The sequence below is a fragment of the Dipodomys spectabilis genome, unplaced genomic scaffold (assembly GCF_019054845.1).
Source record: "Dipodomys spectabilis isolate Male_0828 unplaced genomic scaffold, ASM1905484v1 ptg000215l, whole genome shotgun sequence".
Taxonomy (NCBI): Eukaryota; Metazoa; Chordata; class Mammalia; order Rodentia; family Heteromyidae; genus Dipodomys; species Dipodomys spectabilis.
In genome coordinates this window covers 8352041-8376058 of record NW_024870892.1, presented here as the reverse complement: position 1 = coordinate 8376058, position 24018 = coordinate 8352041, and the positions used below count along the sequence as shown (strand labels likewise).

General features: G+C 54.5%; 1 protein-coding gene across 2 annotated transcripts; it reads right to left on the bottom strand.

Annotated features, from left to right (window-relative positions):
• Positions 1–633: 633 nt before the first annotated feature.
• On the bottom strand, positions 634–23428 carry Tmem255b (transmembrane protein 255B). Of its 2 annotated transcripts, XM_042697171.1 has the most exons (11): positions 23418–23428; positions 23153–23344; positions 22504–22638; positions 15979–16121; positions 14354–14416; positions 9957–10046; positions 7396–7476; positions 6548–6633; positions 5136–5295; positions 4528–4671; positions 634–1785 (listed from the first exon to the last, which is right to left on the bottom strand). In XM_042697171.1, the coding sequence occupies exons 2-11, from the start codon at positions 23205–23207 to the stop codon at positions 1633–1635; spliced, it is 1110 nt and encodes a 369-aa protein (XP_042553105.1). In that variant the 5' UTR covers positions 23208–23344; positions 23418–23428; the 3' UTR covers positions 634–1632. The 2 variants fall into 2 exon arrangements, with proteins under 2 accessions (XP_042553105.1, XP_042553106.1); XM_042697172.1 differs by lacking the exon at positions 22504–22638.
• Positions 23429–24018: the final 590 nt, after the last annotated feature.

Sequence of the window (24018 nt, the reverse complement as noted above, 5' to 3'; positions counted from 1 at the left end):
GCATGGGTCCTTATCCTGAGGATGAGAATGAGGATTGGGGAGCTCTGGGGTGGCAGGCCCCCAGGACCACGCTGTGGCAGATCAGAGAGACAGCCTTTCCCAAGTGCCACTGATTCAGTGTCCACGACCATGGTGGATAAAAGAGTTGGCCAGGGTCAGTTCCCCAAGGTCGTGGGAGGCCGGGCCAGTTCCCCAAGGTCATATGGAAGGCGAGATCCCTCCTATCATGGGGAAGGCAGGCTTCCAGAGGTCATGGGGGGCAGGACTAGGCTTCCAGGGACCGAAAGGGACCAGGCTTCACGGGGCTAAGGAGAAGCAAAGATCCTCTCTCAGGAAAGAGGCTCAAGAGGCTTATGATAGAAATGGCAACAGTTCACAGCCCTCCAGTACCAGCAGACAGCCAGGGGATGCCGCACAAACCTCTCTTGTGCCGGCCTGCTGTCATCCAGCACAGGTGTGCTCTATGGGCCTTTGTGGGAAACCTGCTGTACTCAGAGCTGGGGGCTACTCTGGGGCAGCCATAGCCAGAGGGGCATAGGCTGGCTGCCCAATGGCCCAGGGCTTCTTTCAGACCCGAGCCATAGCTGGGCCAAGGAAGAGGCTTACCACAGGAAGGTCATCAGGAAAGCGGACACCTTTATTATAGAAAGACACCAAAATGAGAGCTGTGAGGGCCAGAGCTGCTCTGCAGTTCTCAATGACAGTGAAGGTAGAGGAGGCGAGCTGGGCTGAGGGGTAGGGACACTGTGGACTGCCTGTGGCTCTCCTCTCCTCCTCTCCTCCCAGCCACAGAGCTGGGGAGGGCCCTGGGTCTCTGGGATCTGTCCTTGGCAGTTGGGGGGCCTCCCATGCCCTTCTCTGGCCCCCTGCCAGGCTCTGAGCGATTGCTTCCCGCCTATCTCTCCAGGTGTGTGCAGAGGTGGGGCATGGGGAGCTCTCAGTGTGCAACCCAGCAGGTCGCCCCCACAGTGCTCAGAGCAGAATTGGATGCCCAGGAAAGCTCCTTGTCGGGAGGAAGCTTCCAGGCCACAGGGCCACCGGTGAGCATCAGGAAGAACAACAGAAAAGCAGACTTAATAGGCACATCACAACTCAGGCACGAGGCCTCTGGCCAGCTAGGTATAGCCTGTCCCACAAGTAGCCATCACTAGTCAGAGCTCGTGTGTCTTTAGAAGAGACTTTAACCAAAGCTTGCTTTCATTCAGATAAATATCAGGAAGACTGGGCATCAAGAGAGAGGCTCTGCCTCTTCTTGGAGACATATGAATATGTACCCTTGCAACTTTCTTCCTTAAAGAATGATCCTCGTGCTGGGAGATGCTGAGCTGCATTTCCTCCAGACCCTAATGACTGCTCACCGGTAGGGGACAGTAGGAATGAAGTGGGTTTGGTGACTGCGAGGCAGGACTGTCACACTGGGACATGCAGAGGAGAGCAGGGCCTGGCTGGGCTCAGGGATGGCTGGCCCTGCCAGGTGCCCACGAGGGACAGAAGGAGGGTTCTGCAGAGGGCTCTCTGGCTTCTCTAGGAGGCTGACTGCAGAAGCAGGACTGCTGGAGGTGACTTCTTTCTTTTTGTTCATTAGTATTAATTAATGTTGGCAAACCAAGTGACTTCCCTCTCCCACTGCTGTCAGGGTGCGTAGGGGGGTGGCTTCTCCCCTGGGAGGAAGCAGGCTGGTGTGCAGAGCGGCGTGGCGTGGGGAGGCTGCCCTTGGCCGGGAGGCCACACATCCTCCGGCAAGGAGAGGCCGGCAGAGGCTGAGGCAGGCAGGGCGCCGGAGGGCTGCAATTAAACAGAGGCGTCCTTAGCAGGGGCGCTGTCTGCACACCGGCCAGACCACAGGCTGGCCTCAGCCTGATGCCCTCCCTGAGTCCCAGGAGCCCATCTGCCCAGGCCAAGCTCGCCCCGCTGACCCCATGGGGGCCTCGCTGGCATGCTCATCCAGTGAGCGGGAGATCCTGGAGGAGGAACATCACAGCTCCTCCAGAGAGCTCCTCAGGCTGCTCACTCCCTGTCCATGCAGCCTTGGAACACTGCCCACCTTCTGTCAGGGAAGGTCAGAGATCGCCAGAAGCCAGGTCTTTTGTGCTCACCCAATCCTTCAAGTTTCAAGGGAAAACACTTCCAGACAAGTGTGATGGTTAATTCTGTGATGGCTGACCAGCCATTTGCCCATTTAAAACTGGCCACTGTCTCTTCCATGAGTGGACCTTATCCAGTCAATTACAGGCCTGGGGAGAGTCTGAGGCCCCCCAGGCGGGGAGGAGTTTGCCTGGAGACATCTCAAATTTGAGCCAAACATCATCTTTTCCCTGGTCTTTAGCCTACCCTGCCTCACAGGGAAGATAAACTGCCTCTGTAGTTAAGAGTCAATCATTTAAAATCAATCTAAAATAATAAAATAAATAGGTGATGAATAACTAGCTAACTAAATAAGGCCTCCTATAACATAACACCGAATTCAGCTTCTAAACAGAACTCCCAGGTATGCTGTCAAATGTGGTGCCATCTGGACTTGGGGTTCTAGAGCAGCCCCCTAAGTGTTCACACCTTTCTGGAGACCTCTCCCTGCAGGAAGCAGGGACCTCCATCCTGAAAGCAATTTGCTCACGAGGGCAGCTGGAGCCGAGGACATCACCCTTGCTCAGGATGATTGCCAATCGGCAGCTGGACTCTGCCTCTTCTCTCTCTCTCAACCTGTTTGTTTCTGCTTCTCTCCCCACAAAACCCATGCACCTTCCTGACTATGGTGGACATATGAGTCTTTCAAGAACATTCTCTGAGCTTTGCTAGGAACCCTGCCCTCCCCTCACCATCCACTCTGTTCTTCACTGAAAATGAGTAAACACGCAGCCTCAGAGTAAACTCTCCCAAACCCCAGGAACCACAGAGCAAATCACCATGTGCCACAGAGTTAATGATCATAACCATGGAGTTAACCACCATGAAGTAGAGTAAACTATCACCCATGAGCTGTAGAGCAAACCACACGAGTCACGGATAGCCCTTCATGAGCTATGGAATTAACCACCATAAACCATAGGATTAAATCACCAGGAACCACAGAATAAACCACCAAAAACCTTAGAGCAGACCTTTCTGTAAACACCATAAGCCACCAAGAAACCACCATGAGCCATGGAATTAACCCTATAAACCACATCGCAGGTCCCCAATCATCAAGGCAACCTACCATGTGCCAGTTAACCACCATGTACCATGGAGCAAACCCTCATGAACCATCAGGATAAACACTAAGAATCTTGGAGTAGGCCACTTGGGGCCACAGGTGAACCCTCCAGAACCACATGGTAAACCACTACCCAGAATCCTGGAGAAAGCCATGAGGAGCCACACAATAAACCCTGACAATCACCAGTGGACAAGACTGAATGGGAGGCAGGCCCTGCCCACAGAGCACGCTGGCAGGGGAATGGACAGGAATCCTCCAGCAGCAAGACTCACTGACATTTACAGCATTACGTCAGGCAGGCTACTGGAGACAGGACGGGCCCTTTAAGCTTTTCCTTCTAACTGCTCAAAGCAATTCCCATGGCCACCCACGTCCTGCCATCAGGGAGCATTTAAGGCTGCTAATGGCTTCAACAAATCACTGAAAAGACTTCCTTTCCGTCTCTGGGTTAGTGGAAGCAGGCATCTCTGCTGATGTTCTTATTAACAATTACACGAAGCCTAATCCAATGTGCCTGGTACCCCAGATCTAATTGTCCATGCATCTACACCCCACACACACTGGGGTGGAGTGCCAGTCCCCTGAAGGGTGCACCCGACTGCTCCTTAGGAGGGAGCTTCCACTGCCAGACACGTGGTCCCGAAGGCAGCGAGGAGGGAGCACATGGGAGGGAGTATCGCAGAGCAGGGCAGGCCCCAGACCCCAAAGGCCTGCAACCCACAGGACATGCACCCTGTGTCGGGTGGGAATGGATGTGTGGAGGCATGTGCTTGGTGAGTGAGCTCTGCCCAGCACGAGTAGAAGATGTGGGCTCCTGTTCTTGGTATCTGTGCAGTACACCCCGGTGTGGGTGTGGAGCTACAGTGCTCACATAGCTCTTGGGCATGGCCCTCAACTACTCTGTGTCAGACCCTCAGACGGTCTGTGAGGCCCCTCCCCCCTGGACAGCCAGGGCTCATTGCTCCCCTCTTCTCCCAATAGTCACGCTCCCTTCCTGAGACCTCCCTCCTGTTGGCATAGCTCATGGGGCTTCCCACAGTGCCCCTTGTGTGCTCACGGTGTCCAGCACCTGGCAGCTGGTGGCACCCTCAGTACCATGGGCCAGAACTGTGGGCCAGTTCGTGGCTGGAAGCGCAGTCCTGGGACAGCGGGTCCCTGAGCGGTGGGTAGTCTCAGCATGGCAGGATGCCCATGGCCCCAACCCTCCCCACCCACATACCTGGCCCAGCCAGAAGAGCTGTGTGCATAGCCCTCCCCACTCCACTGCATCCCCACCCCTGCCCCGCTGCTGACGCCGTGGCCACTGCCTTCTCAGCCTCTGACACGCCTACCTGCAGAGGCAGAGGGTAGGAAGAGCAGGTTGGCACAGTGGAAGGTGGCGGGCAGAAGCCGGTATAGGTCAGGATCTGCTGGGCAGGGTTGTAGAGGATCTGAGGTGGGGGGGACGGACCGTATGCCAGCTGGGACAGAGGGACCTGCAGGGCAGCAGGGGAGCACGAGTCAGAGCTTAGGCCTAAAACTCACCCGTGGTGGTGCCCTAGCCTGTGCCCCACCCCTGGGGAGTCCTGTGTCTTCATCATGAAGGCTGGGCCAGGCCCCCGCCTTTACTGAGCTCCTGCCTGGTGCAGAGAGCAGCCTCAACTGGCAGCCTGCAGCTGTAGACATCCCAAGGCCAAAGCCCTTGGGACAGCGGGCAGGCAAGGGAGAACTCTCCTTGGCCAGCCCAGCTGGGGCCTGCCTGCAGGGGGGGGAGGCAGGAAGGGGAGCTGCCTTGGCCTCTGCTTATCATCCAACTGATCTTTTCTTTTTTTACCTGAACTGGGGTTTAAACTCAGTGCTTTTTACTTCCTGGGCCGGTGCCCCTTGGGCCATATCCCCAGCCCAGCTTTTTGCTGGTTAAATGGCCAGGAGGCTGGGAACTCTGGGGAAGGCCACTCACCATGTCCTTGAATGCCCCCAGGACAGCAGCGGTGAGGATTCCTGTGCACAGGCCCAAAATGTTCAGCGCAGTGGAGACCCAGAGCAGCCGGTACAGGTGGACCACATCCTGGCAGCCACGCACTCCCACAAACTCATAGTAGGCAGGTGAGTGCTCAGAGCTGCAGGGGGGAGGGGAAGTCGTGACATCACAGTGGCAGGGGTCCACTGATCCCACCCAGAACGGCAGGGCCTTGGTCAGATGACTGCCTTGTGTATTTGAGTCGTGGTCAGGTGACCACCTATGTGTGAGGGCACTGTACCTGCCCAGTCACAGGTATCAGAGCCTGGTCAGAAGGCTGCTGGGTGTATAGGACTAACTGCATGCCAGCTGGCAAGACCACGACGACAGTGGACAGGAAGGGGAAGAGGTTAGTGTCACAAGCAAACAAATCTCCACCCACTGAGGGCCACTGATCGGGAGGGTCCCCTGGGTCTTGTTTCCAAGGGAGCTGATGAGCCGCACACTGGGAGCCAGACGGCGGCCCCTGGGCCCCGGAGGGCAGGCAGGACAGATGGCTGAGTTGCCTCTGTTGTATTTACGCCCCTGGACCAGCCAGTCTTTTGCACTCATGTCTGCATGCCATGATGGTCTGGGTTAAATACTGGGAGTGCCTCATGCCCTGGGAGGGAGCCAGGACCCCCAGTGACCATCTGACGCCTGCCAGCCAAGCCCCCCCCCAATAGTAGTGGCACGTGCTTCTGGGTGGTGACTGAGCTTTTCTCACTTACAGAGAGTTCCTGGACAGGCATCCGATGGTAACCATCGGGGTTCAGGCTTGGAGGGGAGGGTCTTTGCTAAGGGCAGGTGCTGTGTTTGGGTCTCACTCTGTGGATGCCTGGTGTGCCTGTGTGTGCCTGTGTGTGTGTGTGTGAGAGAGAGAGAGCATGTGTATGTGAGTGAGTGTGTGTGTGTGCAGACCCTGCAAGCACCCTTGAGCATTCCCTGGGGTGGACTCACTTCCCTCAGGCATAGAGGTGTGTGTGAGTGTGTGTGTGCAAATCCTGCGAGCACCCTTGAGCATCCCCTGGGGTGGGCTCACCTCTCACAGGTGTGAGTGTACGTGTGTTTGAGCATACTGTGAATGTGTGTGTGAGTGTGCAGACCCTGTGAGCACCCTTGAACATCCCCTGGGGTGGACTCACTTCCCGCAGGCTTAGAGGTGTGTATATGTGAGTGTGTGTGTGTGTGTGTGTGTGTGTGAGTGTGTGTGTGCAAACCCTGCGAGCACCCTTGAGCATCCCCTGGGGTGGGCTCACCTCCCACAGACGTAGAGGCATAAGTGTGTGTGTGTGAGTGTGTGTGCATGAGTGTGCATGAGTGTGTGTACAGACTCTGTGAGCACCCTCCAGCATCCCCTGGGGTGGGCTCACCTCCCACAGGCGTAGAGGTCACAGCAGTAGCATGTGTTGCTCCTCACCTTCAGCTGGCACCTGCCATTCAAGGAGTAGCAGGTGACCTAGGGCAGAAGTACAGGCAAGCATGTGACAGCCTGGTCCCCATTCTTCAGGAGTGTGTGAGGCCCTCCACACCTGGGCCTGCTGCCCCCCAAAGCAGTGAGTGGGGTGCTGGGGCTGCCCCCCACCAGGGGTAGGCAAGAGTCAGAACTCTCCTGAGCCCAGGACACATGGAGGTCTTTTCTCTGGAATATACAAAGTACTAACAACTCGGTAGGTCTGGTGACCCCAAAGCAAGCTGTCAGGGAATCAGAAATGGGTACCTCCGAGCCCTAGCCCTCCATCATTGGGACTCTATTTGAGAGCCTGGCTTTAGTTAAATGGACAAATCCAACCATGGTGGTGTGGGAGGCCCCAGCCCCTGCACCTAGTCAGCTTCCATGGTGCACTTATCATGCCTGATCTCACCCAGGGAGAGGTGAAATCCCTCTGCAGCTGGGCCCAAGGAAAGCTTGTATATATGTACATTGTCCAAGAGACAGTATACATGTATCATCCCAGTGTTCCATTGCAGTAATTAAGTCAGTAAAAATGTTAATTGGAGAGACCACACAAACTAGATAGATGAATTCCTACATTGTGTAGCAAAGAAGCAAGTCTGCAGCTGTGATTCTGGAGATAGGAGTGCATTGAAATGTCACAGCCAGCTCAGAAGACCATGGGGAGCGATGCATGTCCCCCATCTGCAGTGAAGATCTGCTAACACTGAAACACACACTGATTGGAATAGAAAACCCAGGGGACCACACTGGGCAAAGGCTCACCTCTGTCTCATAGACATCATACAGGTACCCCGTCCCACTGGAATAGAACTGGCACCTTCCTGTGCTGAGAGGTCTTGGCTCCTAGAGAAAGAAAGAAACACAGATGGAACAAAATGGTCATTCTCAATCTGGAGAGACCAGAGGCTATTTCAGACACATTTGCCATCGACTTAAAGCAAGACAGAGGCAAATATCTATCAGTTTGACAGGCAGAATAGTTGTACCCTCACATAGAGAATAGGGAACCAAAGAGAAGCCACCAGAGAGGGGCCACTCATCCATTTATCATCCATCGATAACATATCCATCCATCATCCATCATCATCCACCATCATCCATCCAGCCCTCCATTCACCCACCCATCCATCTGCCCATCCATCCGTCCATTCATCCATCCACCCATTCATTCATCTATCCATCATCTATCAACATCCATCATCCACCCATCCATCCATCTATCATCATCCATCCAACCATCATCATCCATCCATCATTATCCATCCATTCATCTACATATCCATTCATCCATCCTTCCACCCACCTATTCATCCACCATCATCCATCCATCCATCCATCATCATCCATCTATCATCCATCCATCCATCTACCCATTCATTCATCCATCCACCTACCCACCCATCCATCCATCATTATCCATCTATAATCTATCCATCCATCATCTGTCATCATCCATCATCAACCATCCATCCATCCCTCAACTCACCCACCCACCCATCTACCCATCTATCCATCCATCCATTCATCCATCCACCCATCCATACATACATCCATCATCTATCATCATCCACCATCCACCTATGCATTCATCTATCCATCCATAGAGCCCAAACCCACCATTTGACCACACATGCCTAAACTCCACTATCCATCCACCTGTCTCCAACACTCAGTAAATAGTGCCAACCGTCAGGCAGCCACATGTCCAATGGACACATGAAGCCAATAAACTGACAAGGTGTTCATACGTACTGCGGCAAAGACAGCAAGAGGCATGGAAGGTAAGAAATGCCAGAAAACTGTGTGATCTGCAAATGTGTTGGGGCCCCAGTATCTGTTAGTGTTAGCTTCATCATCTTCCGTTCTCAAAGCGCTGTTACTTCTGACCTAACATGAGTCCAAAACCACAAGTGATGCTGGCAGTGGTGAGAGCAGTCTCTCATGGCTCACTCTGGCACCGGCTGGGGTGTGGTAGTTGGTTGGGGTGGGTCAGCAACAGGTAGGCAACCAGCCTACCAGCAGTGTTTCTTCTGCAGCCACGGGTGGTGGGAGGAGACGCAGGCAGGCATGCAGTGATGGGAGAGCAATATGCAAGGATGGAGGAAGCTAGGGCCAGCACCTGCAGCATGGGGACTTGAGAGATGGCTTCCAACTTTCCAGCATGCTGCCTGGAGACACTGGGATGGGCAGCCATTGTCACCCAGAGAGAGGACTACCTTGGTTCTTGGAGACCAGCCATGTGGTGAGGCTTTGCCATGAAAGTCTGCATGGGCCCACAGCCCGCAAAGGTGAGCTGCTTCTGTGGCCACCTGTGGCCTGGCCACAAACCTGTGGGGCTGCTGCCTGCCAGAGGATGCCAGGATCCATCGAGGCCCTCTTCTCTGGTCACACAGTCCTGGGCAGGTGTGGTGGCCACATATTCTGTCCCCAAAGGTCTATTGTTCCGGTAGGAGCTTGGTAAGTGACAATGATGGACAGACGGACAAGGACACCATGCCTCTGACTTTGGCAACTGCTGCTGCTGGCCCTCGGTCACACTAGGTCCAAACCCTGGGCATTCCCCTGACAGGGGAGAGCCAACCCAACAGGAGTGGAAGGCTGGTCCACGTGACCACTTCTGAAACAAGCCCCAGAGCTGGGCTGAGCCCCACAGGTAAGTGCAAGCAGCTAGTGCCGAGCTACCAATCCCAAGGCCAGCATTCTTCTCCCAGGGTAAGGCTGGGATCTGGGGCTCCAAGACACAACTTCCACCCTGCTCCCAAATGAGCATGACAGCACCACTTGCTACTGCTTGGGCCACACAGGGTAAAGGCTTTCTGCTGGGTTGGATGGCATTGGGCACAGGATACAAATAGCCTGTGCCCTTCAGGGCAGGTTGTCAGCAAGGAGCGGCCTTTATCCTCTGGCCACCAAGGTCTGTATGCCTGTCCAGGGAGGGCAGGCATCCCAGCACTTGCAAGTCTAGGAGAGGTACACACATGTGCTTGCTCTCTCTGTCTCTCTGTCTCTCTGTCTCTCTCTCTCCACCCACCCACCCACACCCACACTCACACACACCCCCACACCCCCCACACACACACATACCGGCACAGCATCCCTGCACCCCATCAGTCCCATATCATGTTAGGTCACATAGGGGAGGATGTGGCTGTGTGCAGGTGTTTGTGCCCGGTGTGTGTGGTAGCAGACGAGTTGGATTACAGGAACAAGACAGTGAGAGAAAGAACAGCGTTGGCAAACACACGTGGCAGAGCAGCTCCATGCATTGGAGCGTTAGAGTGCAGTGCTATTTTTCATGTTGATGTTGAACCCCAAGTACTCACAATGTGGCGTGCAGCAAATACTCCGTCCACTATCGCGCAGCAGAATGCAGCCACCACGCCAAAGCTGATGAACACGATGGCTGCCACCAACTAGAAGCAGAATGCAAAGGGGTATGGACCCTCAGCCTTACCTGAAGACCTTTCCAGAAGTCCCAGCTTGGTGCTAGGATCCCCCCCCACACTGCCCCCGACCCTGCCACCATTCCATCTCTGTCCCTGCGACTCAGCCCTTAACAAGCCTGGCCCTCCAGACTCTAGGAGAAAGGGACAGAGGGAAAGAGAGAAGGAAGGAACAGGAAAAGGAATTCCTGTATAAACATCATGGATTCTCCCATGTGTTAGCACCTTTGAAACCACACACATGCCCCTCTCCTTCTCTGTAACTGTTCTCTCCATTCCAGGCTGTGTGAGTTCGGTGCTCAGTCCTAGAAGACATGTGGCAGTGCCTGGAGAAACGTGCCATCCTGTGCCATCCAGTCTCCATGTGGGGTAGAGGTAGGGAGGGACTGACAGCAGCACAGAAGAACCTGGGGACAGGTGCAGCCCCAGATCAGGGCCATGGCACCCAGCGCCCCTTGTCCTGGGAAATCTGTTGACCACGTTCAAACTGTTGCTTGGAATCATGGCCAGGGGTGGCTGCAACAACCCCAACCAGGACTTCCCCAACTCCCAGGCCAGACAGATCCCTCGCTCCGTCTCCATGTTCCTCACTGCAGCTTCACATGAATCTTCCCCCAAATCTCCACATTGGTGCTGAACATACCTTATGAGATAAACCACTTCCATTCCTCATGCTTGGATATACAGGTATTCTTGGATATATACAGAAAAGGAGAAAGAGAATAAGAAAGGGAGATGGAGAGGGAGAGAGAGACAGAGACACAGAGACAGAGACAGAGAGTGGAGACAGAGAGACAGAGAGAGAGATGGAGATGAACAGACAGGCAGACAGGGAGATACAGATACCAGGAGACACTGAAAAGGAGAAAGGGCTACTGGGAAGGAGGAGCTTGCAGCCCCTTCTAACAGGTAAGTGTGTCTACAGTTCCAGAGAGAACAGCGATGAAGGTAGCCTGCCCACCCCCACCCCTGTATCAGGACAGACGCCGGGCACAGGCCTGCCTTGAACAGGGAAGCAGGGTTCTCATCCACAGAGAAGATTCAGCACACAGTGCCCTGAGGCACATGGCCATGAGAATTCATTTTCCAAAGCAACCACTCAGATCAGATACAGAGGCAGTCACCTGTGACACTGTCTACCACACAGGGAGGGTAGAAAGAGGACAAGGTGACACGCCAAGGAGAGAGCCTGGTGGGGGCAGCCTGGTGTGAAGCCCAGCCTGCTGTGGTCTTCCAAATGTCATGCCGCACGGGACCCCTGGACTGCAGCTCAGCTGCTTATCTGCCTGGTATCCCTGTGGAGTGCACCTGCCTCACTGTCCAACAAGACCCTCACTCCTGTGCTCAGCTCCCCCGGGAACTGGGGTCTCCTGGGAACAGAGTTGCTACGCACTTTTCTTCTCTCCAGGCCTCACATGGGGGATGGTCAGGTGCTGGAGAAGTGGACGGGAGATGAAGCCTGAGAGGCTGATGCACCTCTGGTGCCCCCACTCCTGCTGGGACGGCTGGTCTTCGGAGGGGCTGTGGACAGTGCGAGTGGGCGATCACCTCCTGTCCCTCCCCTCAGGAGCGTGGGACTGGCCTGCAGCGCCTCAAGTGCCAGCCTTCTCTTGGACATGACAAGTGTCCTCGCTGGTGACATGCAGGTGCTCTCAGCACTGAGCCCCTGAGATCCCAGGAGACACCCCCCCCCCGCTTGAACACCAGTCTCGCCGGGCCAAGACCTTTGGGTGGCACCAGCTTTATAGGAGGTTGAGGGCCCACCTTGCTCATGAGGTTGGGAAATCACCTGGTGTGGAGACATTGGGTAGAAGGGGAAAAGACAAGCCAGACCCCTCTGCTCCCAGCACTAAAAGGAAGAGGAGAAGCAGCCTCTCAGCCTCCACATCCAATGCCTGGTCCCTTGCAGGAAGTGATCCTCATCTGTAAGCTATTTCTGACAGTCTCGGTAGTCCTACATCAGTGGATTTTACTTTTGTGGGGGAGGGGGCAGAAGGGAAGTACTGGAGCTTGAACTTAGGGACCAGGTGTTGTCTCTGAGCTTCTTTTTGCTCAATGATAGTGCTCAACCACTTGGACCACAGCTCCACTTTCAGCTTTTTGGTGGTTAATAGGAGATTAGAATCTCACAGACTTTCCTGCCCAGGCTCACTTTGAACCATAACCCGTAGATCTCAATCTCCTTGGTAGCTGGGGTTACAGGCCTGAGCCTCTGTCAGTCAGCATCAGTGAATTTTACGGCACATTCCAGCAGGGTTCTGGGAGACATGTCTGTGTGTGAGCATGAGTCGGTGTAAGTGGGCAGGGAAATCAGGACTTCACAATCTATTTTTCCATCCCTGGCCTTGTGCGACCAGCTAGATTTGTAAGCTATTAGTAAAAATGGAAGACTCATGTTTCTGTTTGGGTGGGGAGTGCAATAATGCATTCATCAGTAGAGAAATGCCGGTACTTCCATCAGAGACTAACACAATAACAGCAGAGATAATGGTGAGGCCTTTTCCAATGATTAGATTCCACCCCTCAGAGTGGACAGAGCAAAACATGCACACAGGAGATGGTGCTGAGTCTGGATTTACCTCAGCAGCTCCTGGAAGGGAAGGGGGTGGGGGATGAAAAACCAGCCTCACCCTGACCTGGACCCCACTCCTGGACCCTGCTTGGTGATGGGCAGCTCTATGCTGATCTGGACCCCACTCCTGGACCCTGCTTGGTGACAGGCAGCTCTGCGCTGACCTGGACCCCTCTCCTGGACCCTGCTTGGTGACGGGCAGCTCTGTGCTGATCTGGACCCCACTCCTGGACCTGCTCAGTGACAGGCAGCCTGGTGCTGACCTGGACCCCACTGGTCAATGGGCCTGGGGTCCATTTCACTGGTGCAATTTTAAAGCAAAAACAAATTAAGAAGAGTGTCCATCTGTGCCTGGAGCCATCTGAGATGACATTACTCTCTATAGCTACATTTCTCAGCTGCTCAGTAACTCCAAAACAACTTGAACAGTCTACCAAATCCACATGCTCAGAGACACCTGCTCCCCGGCACTACACTGAACTGGGGCCCAGATGCCCAGCTCTCTCCTGCCACGCCCGACACACTGCAAAGTCCAGAGCAGCACCTTTCCCCAGGTCTCAGGCAGTGCAGCCAGCCTAGGTTTCAGCTGCTGATATCAGAGTTGTGCTATACTGAGACCTTTGCTTGGAGCTCAGGCTAGAAGACACGTACCTAGGGAGATACTGGGGGGGGGGGGTCACACAGGGGCCACACGCACAGCCCACCAGGGGACCCGAGGACCCGGTGGCCACCCTGTGTCCATCCTGAACTGGCCTGCTGTCCTGGCCACTCCTATCACCTCTGCCCCTGTGCTCCCCCCTGCAAGGCAAGCACGAGAGCTCTGTCTCCAGACTCGACAGGAAGGGGTGAAACTGTGAGTACCCTGTAGACAGAATCCCAAGAACACCACAGGAAACCACAAACGAGGCCGCAGGGCAGCATGACACAGGCTGAATTTACAGTCCATGAATAAAACTAAGTAACTACGAAGCCAGGAGCCGGCTGGCTCATGCCCGGAGTCCTAGCTACTCAGGAGGCTGGGACTGAGGATCACCTGTCGAAGCCAGCTGGATCAGAAAAGCCTGGAGATTCCTATCTCCAATTAGCCACCAAAACACAAAACTAAAGCTGTGGCTCAAGTGGTAGAGCACTAGCTTTGAGTAGAAAAGCTTAGGGGCAGTGCCTAGGCTCTGTGTCAAGCTCCAGGACTGGCACAATCAACCAATCAATTATCAATCAATCAATCGATCAATAAAAACAAAAAACACCCAAGTAAACAATGCCTTCCACAACAGCTTCAAAAAGAATAAAACAATGAAGGATACATTTAACAAAAGCACAAAACCTGCCCTCCAAAACAAAAAATCGTAAGTCCAAGTTAACAGGAAAGTTCCTGAGAAACTGCTCTGTGAGTGTCTGGCTCCTGGTGGCTGCTCCAGTCCCCGGCAGCCATCTCTGAACTGCTAGGGTCTAAGGCCAGTGCCCATGGTAGCATCTGCTGTCTGCCATCTGCTGTGGGAGCCAAGATCTCCCAGCTCTTTCCATCCTACCTTTTCTCTTTTGTCAGCCGGATGGGCTGTTAACTCAGCCACCTGGGTCCAGGACTGGGCACTCTGGGGCCTAGGGTGCTGGCCACAGCGGGGACCCTAACTGTGGTCACAGTGCCCTGGGTCAAGGAACCACCACTTCACCCTCCCTCCCCCGGAAGAGACGCTCATGTTCTCACCATTTGTCTTCTGTTCTCCACTAGGTTGACGCCAGTGAGTCCCAGGAAAGCCCCGAAGCCCAGCTGAGACAAAAGAAAAGTGAGAAGTGCTTAGTGATGCCACTAAAGCACTATTCCAGGGCGCAGTGCTCCCACTTCAGGAAGGGATGCCTCCTCCACACATGGAGCCCTGCACACAGCCCACACACGGAGCCTCACACACAGAGCCCTGAACACGGAGCCCACACACGGAACCTCACACACAGAGCCCTGAACACGGAGCCCACACACGGAGCCTCACACACAGAGCCCTGAACACGGAGCCCACACACGGAGCCCACACACAGAGAGTCCTGCACACGGAGCCCACACATGGAACCTCACATACACACACAGCCCTGCATACAGAGCCCACACATGGAACTTCACACACAGAGTTCTGCACATAGAGACCACACATGGAACCTCTCACACACACGTCCACACATGGAATCCCACACACAGAGCCCCACACGGAGCCCATATACACAGAGTCCTGCACACAGAGCCCACACATGAAACCTCTCTCACACACACAGCCCTACATACAGATCCCACACATGGAACTTCACACACAGAGTCCTGCACACAGAGCCCACACATGGAACCTCACACACAGACAGTCCTGCACACGGAGCCCACACATGGAACCTCTCACACACACGTCCACACATGGAATCCCACACACAGAGCCCCACATGGAGCCCATATACACAGAGTCCTGCACACAGAGCCCACACATGAAACCTCACACACAGAATCCTGTACATGGAGTCCACACATGGAACCTCATGCACAGAGTCCCACACAGAGTCCACACATGGAACCACACACACAGAGCCCCACACGGAGCCCACACATGGAACCTCACACAGAGTCCCACACACGGAATCCACACATGACACCTCATGCACAGAGTTCCACATGGGGCCCACACATGACACCTCATGCATGGAGCCCCACACAGAGTCCACACATGGCACCACACACACAGAGTCCTGCACATGGAGCCCACACATGACACCTCATGCACAGAGTCCCACATGGGGCCCACACATGGAACCTTACTCACTGAGTCCCACATGGGGCCCACACATGGAACCTTACACACACAGTCCTGCATACGGAGTCCAAACATGGAACCTCACTCACTGAGTCCCACACGGAGTCCACACATGGAATCTCACACACAGAGTCCCATAGCAGTGCTGCGTGCCTGGACCCCTTGCCCTGCTGACCGGGAAGTGGGATGGAGGATGGACAGGATAGCCCAGTCTGCTCTACAGATGCCCTAAGAGCACCTTGGTGGAGTCTCTGGCCCTCTCCTTGCTCCACTTCTGGGAGCCTGAATGACATGGCTGCCTGAACCCTGTGTTAGGGTTCCTTCACCTTTGTCTCCCAGCTGACCATATTCTCCAGTTCCAGGAATCTGGATGTAAACCCCTTTGGGAACATTACCCCGGTAATTCCAATGGGGACTTGCAGCATGGGGTATGAGGCCTGTGGCTCATCACCTCCGTGGAGATGTGGAGCAGCACGAGGTGCGAGGCGTGAGGCTCATCACCCCGTGTGGAGCCCCCACCCGCCCTCCCTGGCCCAGGACTTACAATGATCCCTGGGTAGTAGCCCCCCACAGTCACGTTCTCTGTCCTGGTGTTGGCGGCCAGGCCGACGGTCAGAATGAGGGCAGACACCAGCAGCAAAGACCCCAGGAACCACAGGGAGATCTTCTTCCTCCTGGCGAAACCTTCTGCGAGGAGGACCAAAGGAGGACTGACAGCCAGGCATTCCCCATTGGGTAGCTTTTCCCGGTACCAGCAGATTAGAAAGCCTTTCCCTCTGCTCAGGTCCCAGGAGCCACAGCCCCCACATCCTTCTTCCAACCCTCAGGTGCCAATGCCTACCAAGCCCCTCGGACAGCCCCTTCCCATGCTTCCCTCTCCCTGCTCTGGGAGCAGCCTGTGGCTGCCTCTTGTGCCCCCGGGGGTCACTGCCCAGGACTAGACTCTACCTCCAAGAGGTCCCTGTCTGCTCCTCAGCTCCAGGCCACTCCTCCCTCCCTCTGCCCAGGGATTTTCCACTGGGCATTTGTCCTGCCCACCTGCTGCCCACAGCAAAGGTGTGGCAGAGGTATGGCTGGCTGGCCAGAGGATCAGCAGAGCTCCTGTCCTGTCTGCCCTGTCCCACCCCACAACTCTGATTCTCCTGGGGCTTCATCCTCGTGACTTGCAGCGTTCACCAGAACACTGTGAACACAGAAACTGCTCTGGTCACTCTGAAGTCTGCAACCTCAGCACAGAGCCCTGCTCCACCCCAAAGAGAAGACCCAGGCCCAGCCAGGCTGGGCACCCACTGCCCAAGCCACCCTCCTTCCCGACCAACCCCTGGGCACATCCAACCATCAGCATCCAAGGAGTCTCCTGTCTGGACTGGCCTGCCCTGCAAGAGGAGGCTGTGACTGGGAAGGAGCTGTTCCTTGCTCTTCCCCGGGACCACCCTGTGGGCCCCTCGCTCTTCTCCAGTCAGCTGGGGGAGGTGGGGCTGCTGGGTATGACCCGACCCAGCTATATATATGGGGAGAATGAGTTCTGCACAGGAGCAGCTCGGCCACCGGCGCCTGTGGGATCTCCCAGGAATATCCTTAGGCAGAGAGGCTCCTTGGCTTTTCTCCCTTTATCCTGCTCCTGCCTGGGATGCACATGCTGAGAGCCTAGCAGCCATGTTGGACCATGAGAAACATGAGCATGGGAACTTCATGTGAGGCTAGCAGAGCAGAGAGACTGCTGAGGACCCAGCTCCACACTTCATCAGCTGACAGAATGAAGTCCCTGGACCCTCAGCCCTGCCTCTGCACAGCCTGGACCTCAGCCTCTGGACAGCCTGCATCTCAGCCTCTGGACACCCTGGACCTCAGCCATGCCTCTGGATAGGCTGGTACCTGCAGCAAAGTAAACTCAACTTACGTAAAAAACAAGAAAAGAGACTTGCCCATCCCTACGCCCCTCAGCCTGTCTTCCGGGGTGGGCTGGGGAAGAAGGAAGCTCCCAGGACTCTTCACTGCAGCCCTTTGCTCCAGACATACCTGCCCTCCCAATCAGAGCTGCAGCACTGCAGGGGACTCAGCTCCCAGGCAGCTGGGCTGTCGGATCTCACAGAGAGGAGGAAGAAGCAGAGTGGCTCCCTCCTCCAGAGCTCTGACCATTAACATTTTGTGCATTAGCCTGTGTGTGCACGCATGTATGTGAGCCTGTGTGTGTGCATGCATATGAACATGTACATGTGTGTGCACGTGTCCACGTTTGAGGGCAGCCTGCATGCTTGAGCGCACCTCACTAAAATCCCCATTGTGTCAGCACCTTGAGACCTCTCCACGGTCTAGAAGGTTTGTGGCTAGAGTCACACTTCTGTGATCCTATCAGCAAAGCCCAATGGGCAAGTCAAGGTTACAACACCAAGGAGAAGCAACAACTCAGACACAAATTCCATGGAGCTGCGGGTCATTGCTTAGCACCACTCAGCCAACCTGAAAGCCTTTTTATACAGCCTGCCCAGCAAGAGTGACTCTCCCAGGAGCAGTAGGTTGGGCCAGCCTCTCCAAGCACAGCCTCTTCCCTCCTGCAGATCCTTGGGAGAGAGCTAACCACTCTCTCCGTCTGCTCACCAACAAGTAAACTACCAGCTCCCACTCTCAAGCCAGGGCTTCTGTTGGTCTCAGGCCACCTGGACCCTGGTCCCAGGACCTGTGTGGTGTCAGGAAAGTTCCCACAGACCAGACCACACTGTCTGTGATGTGGTCTGCGAGGCTCTGTATATGGATGTGGCCATCAGCTTCCAATTTGCAGTGCAAAGCGGGTCTTTCCCCTAGAGATTAGGTTTATTTCCAACATCCACAGGGTCCTTGCGCCCACCAAGCCCAGCCATAGGATCTTCCTCAAATATCACTCATAAATGTCACTCATGAACACACGCAAAGATCTCACTCATCACACACACACAAACCTCCACACCCCACACTCATGCCACACATGCACTACACACACAACACCACACACACACAACACACACACATGCACACGCCTACATCCCAGTGCTTTTCTTAGTTATTCCTTCTTTCACTCCACACACACTTAACTGAGCATCTACCACACACAGGCGGCCTTCTTGAGCCAGATCAGTAGTACCCTGTGGAGTTTGCGTTTGTGAGAGAGGAGTCCCGCATACACAGACAGGCGCTTGGTGTAGGGCCTAGGAGATGCCATATTCAATGGAGAAAGATTAAGAAGGCCAGAGGCCAGGGAGAATTCTGGAAGAAAGGACCTGTGAGGAGGCAACGGGGAGCCATCCTGTGAGCCTGGGAGGTGGCAGCCAAGCGGCTGGTGAACTGTCCTGGGGCAGGAGGAATGGGCAGAAGAGATAGAGGCAGACCTTGAGCCTGGATGAACTCTGACTCCCGCACTCTCTCATTCCCTTCGCTCACTTGGAAATCAGAGGGGTGCAAGCTGAGAGGAAGGAGGAGAGACAGAGGCTGTCGACTGTGGGGTGGAGATGAGGAGCCAGCAGGGAGGCAGGGGCATAGTGTCCTGGGGGACCCTGACCCTGGCAGGAAGCCCCTCAGCCATCGCAAACCCTCACCGCCCCCTGGGACCCGCAGAGCCCCAAAGCCAGCCCGCACTTGCCCTTCCTCTGTCTGGGCACCCTTCAGGGCAGGCCACCTGCAGGGCAGTGGCTCCTGAGAACGAGTGAGATCCCCAGCAGCGTCTGCAGAGATGGGTAGAGAGTTGTTAGCAAGGAGGGAGGAGCAAGTGGAAACGCTCAGATCCCAGGAGTCTGGGAGAATTGGGTGCCTGACATCCCCTGACACCCCCCCGCCCCACAGCCACCGTCTGTCCAGGCTGTTTGTCTGACCCTGTGCCCAATGACCAGGCCGCTGCCTGACCCTGGGCAAGGCCTACCCCACTGTGAGTCACAGGTCAGCCGCATCACACCTACCCTGACAGTGCAGACAGTCCCCACCAGGTGAGGGAGGCCTGCTTGCCTCTGAGCAGTGTGGACATCAGCTGGTGGTGTCTTCCCAGGGCATGGAAGGCACCGCATGCACATGCTATGCACCTGCCAGCCCTGAATAGATGATTTCCAGACCTCCTCCAACTCCCTGGCCCTGCCTGCTCATCCTCCCCCACGGCCTGACACTTCCTGCCTCCTTTCCACATTGGATCCTCAGTCACCTCAGAACTTCTCCCCAGTATCTCACGGGTCTGCAAACAAAAACCCAGCCCTAACTGGGGCTAGAAAAGACTATGTAGGTAATAATGACATTGTTATAAAGAAAAGGAAAATGTGCATTTTATGCTAACAATTCTTTTTTTTTTCTTTTCATAAAAGCAATAGCCACTTTTGTAGAATATTTTAAGGCACAGAAAAATACAAAGGAAACAATGATGCTTATAGTAATTCCACTACTAAAATAATAGACATATATATACATATACATATACATATATATGCTCATAGTGCTTTTTTTTTTGGGGGGGGGTCCGGTCGTGAGGCCTGAACTATGGGCCTGGGCGCTGTCCCTCAACTCTTCAGCTCAAGGCTAGCGCTCTACCACTTGAGCCACAGCGACACTTCCGGCTTTTTTTTCTTTTTGCTTATGTGGTGCTGGGGAATCAAACCCAGGGCCTCATGCATGCAAGGCAAGCGCTCTACCACTGAGCCACCTTCCCAGCCCCTCATAGTGCTTTTTTAAAGCATTTTTTCCTTAAATTGAGACTTATATTTTATAATCTTTTCCCCTTATCAGTTAATTTTTGCTGTTTGTTTGAAGCCAAGACTCAGCTCTGTGATAAGAAGAGAGGAGAGAGGGAAGGAAAGAGAGAGCCCTTGTTAGGTGGAGTCCTACTCAGTGCCAGTTTTAGAAGGTAGCGACTCAGAAAGAAGGGTTGATATGAAGTTACAATGCATCGCTTCTATATTTTGGAGGCTGGTGAATGGTGGCTCCAGACATTCGCAGGGTTATCACATAGGCCAGGGCCCTGAGGCACAGGAGCGTTCCCAGAGTGCTTGGGGCTCCCTCACAAAGGCCCCCCTCTCCAGCTCTCTGGCACCCTGCGGACACCATTGAAGCCCTGCTCATGCCTGCAAGAGCTGCCATTCCTCTCTTCCTCCGTTCCTCTCTCCCACCATTCCTCTGCAGCGGCTTTTCCCCTCAGCTTTCTACTTTCGTATTTTCAACTATTTAGATGTTTTAAGAGCAAGAACGTCTATAACTGAATTTGAACAAAGTTATCAGACAGATGTTCTTGTCCTCAGAAGAGTTTGTCTCTCTCATCTTCCTAATTAAGTGCTCTGCACATCAGTTATGCCCAAAATAACTAATCGAAGTCTGCCTGGTAGACTGTCCTCAGGCCTGGGAGGCGTAGACTCTATGCTGCTCCTTGCTGGCCCGTTCTTGTGATGCTAAGTAGATCTGGTGAGATCCAGACACATCACAAATGGTCCAACTCATTTCTCAAGAGCAGGTTCATTGTCCCAATGAGCCATAATCAACCATGATTAACCATCCATTCCTATGCCCTCTCACCCCTCTTTCCCAAGTCTGACTTCCCCCCAAACTGCTACCTAATCAGAACCAGGAGGCTGCTTCCGCAGCCTGTACTGAGCTCCAAGGTCGAGCAGGCCTGGAAGCCAGGAGTCTTGGTGGGAGCAGGGAGGAGCAGCTAAGAGAGGCAAAGGACACAAGAGCATCATGACTGGGAGACCAAAGAGAGGGCCCCAGCCATAGTACCTGCAGTGAACACAGCACCTGGTGCCGGCAGGAAGAGAGGAAGACAGCCCAAGACAAGAAAGCGGGGCATCCTTGGAACTGCTGCTGGGTGTCAGAGGTGTGCTCAGGTTAGGTTTTAGAAGGAGAAAGGGTTTCCCTGAGAGAGACATGATGGAACTGAACCCTGTGCTTGCTCCTGCCACCCTTGATTCTGCTACCAGTGATGGGAGGAAGCATGCTCTGGGCTTCACTTTCATTGTTTGAGTCAGGCCTGCGGTAAGTCTCACTGTAGGCACTGTGAGAGTGAGCAGATGCTAAGCTCCCAGTGGAGAAATGGAACAGAACTTGGCCTCAGAGACTGCTCAGAATCCAGTCCCAGCTCCCATGCACATTTTATAAACGGGCAACCTCCACTCCCGGGGCTGGTACTAGCTTCGGAATGACCAGGCAACCACCAACCAGGGGTTCTCCAAGAGAGCACTAGAAAGTTCTGCCGCCCAAGCAGTGACAGCCACGGCTCAGCTCTCTGCGCAGGGCTCCCTGAGTCTCATCTGGCTCAGGTGCACCAGAAAACCTCAGCACACCACCTGGTTGCCCTCCACTGCCCCGCTCTCCAGGTCCCTCTCCCAGCCCTCCTCCAGCCCGGGCACTGGCGCGCCTGCCCATCCACTGGGAGGAGCAAGGACCCCATTCTCCACTGGATAGAGCCAGGAGGAAAAGGCGGAGGGCTGGGCAGGGCTCCACATCAGCAGCTCCCTCGGCAGCCCAGACCTCTGGGTGTGCGTCATCTCCCAGGAGCAAGGACAGTAGGGGAGAGTCCTGGTGACTTGGGCAGATCGCTTGAGACTAGAGGGTCAAGATCGGACTCCCACTGCCACAAAACACACCATGTGGGTCCACCCGCTGCAGAGGCAGAGTGACACCCAGATAACGTATGACAGGGCAAGAAAAACCTTCAGGGTTTCACCTATAGCCCTGCCTGGGTACTAAGCAAAGAAGCATGAGGTATAAAATACTCACAGCTCCATTTAGCCATGCTAATCCAGTCTCTTGAATACAAGCCCTACTCCCAGCATTGTGTTTAGGCTTGAAGTTTCTTATTTTCAAACCATCAAGTCTTTCTTGTATAATAACAATAACCAGCTAATATTAATCATCGGTTATAATTAGACACTTATTAAGTAATGAAAACACTTGTGAATCAGTTTGGCCCCGGAGCATTTAGAAGGAGAGCCGGGATGGTTTCTTTTAGGAAGGAAGCCAGATTCCTTAATTATTTAACCACAATAGCCAATCTGGATTATAAAGATACGTTTCAAAAGTCCATAAAGATTGTCATAGCATCACCTCTGAAGGAAAATGGCTGCACCTTTATCTTTTCTTTTCTGAAGGGTCCCCTGTCCTCTGCTGTTTAAGAAAAATCTGGCCACCTCTTGGTAGAGCACCAAAGCCAACTGGAAGCTGGGCCTGCAGCAGGTTTCCTGTTTCCTGTTTTCTCCCAGGCCTGATTTGGGAAATCAAATAATGAGAGTTTCCGTGAGTGCCGATGGGAACGGGGTGTTCTGGAATCAACCGTCCTGGAACTGCATTAAGCACCTCTTCACCTTCTAGAAGGAAGGAGCTACCTGGTTCTTTGAGACAAACATGTCCCAGAAAATGTTGGAGATTGGAAAGGTAAGGTAACAGAGCTGGACAAGTTATGCTGTTTGGGCTGGCCCATTTACAAGCATCAGTCTGCTCTTCATAATAAAAGTATGAGAGGAGAAATAGGGAAGACAGACAACACAATCGGAGACAGACAGAGACTGAGGGACAGACAGACAGGAGAGAATGAATGGAGGGGGGTAGATAGTAGATGGATAATGGACAGACAGGTGAGTAGTCTGTGCCAGAACAAAATAACACAAAGACAAGCTCAAGAAAGTTGGGAAGAACCCCACCTCAGTGTCTCTGGCACCCCCTTCCTGAGCCCACATTCAGCCTGCAGGGGCCTGAGAAGACGCCAGAGCCCCACTCACCTGTGGTATCCAGCAGCGCCAGGGGTCCAGGCACCGGTGGCGGGAGCGGCTGCATCCCTGGGGCAGAGCTGCCCGGGCAGAGCCCACGGCAGCTTCTCTTCCTCCTCCACCCTTGTGACCTTGACTGCCCAGTTCCCCGCAGCAGCTCCAGGAGCAGCAGCCAGTGGCACCACCCTATTCTACCTCCAGTTCCTCCACTCCCTATCCCCTACCCCAGCCCTCGGCTCCCTTGCTCCCTTCTCCCTCTCCCTCCTCCTCTCTCTACTGTCTGTCCCCTCTCCCTTCCTCCTCTCTCTGCTGTTTGTCTGTCCCCTCTCTCTTCCCCACCTCCCTGGTTCCCAAGCCACTGCCCCGCCTTCTCTCCTTTGTCCCTCCTCCCCTCCACCCTGCCCTCCCCTTGCCCCTCTCTTCCCTGCTCCAAAGCCTCTGGCCACCTTCAGTCCTGTAACTGAGTCCTGAGAAAGGAACTGGAGCCCCAGCGCTTGCCTCCGCTGAGGTGGAAGACACACCCAAGGCGGGGTACAGCTGGGGCAGTGCTATTTGTCTGACCTGCGTCCTCCCAAGCTGCCCACAGCCAGCAACGGCTGCTCTGGTGGAAGCAGGGAGGCCCCCAGGCTGCAGACAGGGTGTGCCTACTGCCACCCGCCTGGCTCCTGGCTGCTACTGAGTTGGTTGGGTGGGTTCACCCCCTGCAACAGCACGGGGACTCTGGGTCTGCGGCTGCACACAGCGCTGAAGCCCGTGCGTCGCACACACGCAGTCCACGCAACTTTGCACCTGGAGGTGTGGGTCTGCCTCTGTCAGCACTCTCCTGATGTTCACATCTGCAGCACCAATGCTGTCCTTGGGGAAATCTGCTCTGGGAG

Bases quoted from the DNA above. Each gene is read 5' to 3' on its own strand.
- Tmem255b (XM_042697171.1), bottom strand. From the start codon at position 23,207: ATGCAGCCGCTCCCGCCACCGGTGCCTGGACCCCTGGCGCTGCTGGAT. The intron at 10,047-14,353 runs GTGAGAACATGA...TTCTGCTTCTAG, and splicing joins TGGAGAACAGAAGACAAATG to TTGGTGGCAGCCATCGTGTT. The intron at 5,296-6,547 runs GTGAGCCCACCC...TCCCCCCTGCAG, and splicing joins GACCTCTACGCCTGTGGGAG to CTCTGAGCACTCACCTGCCT.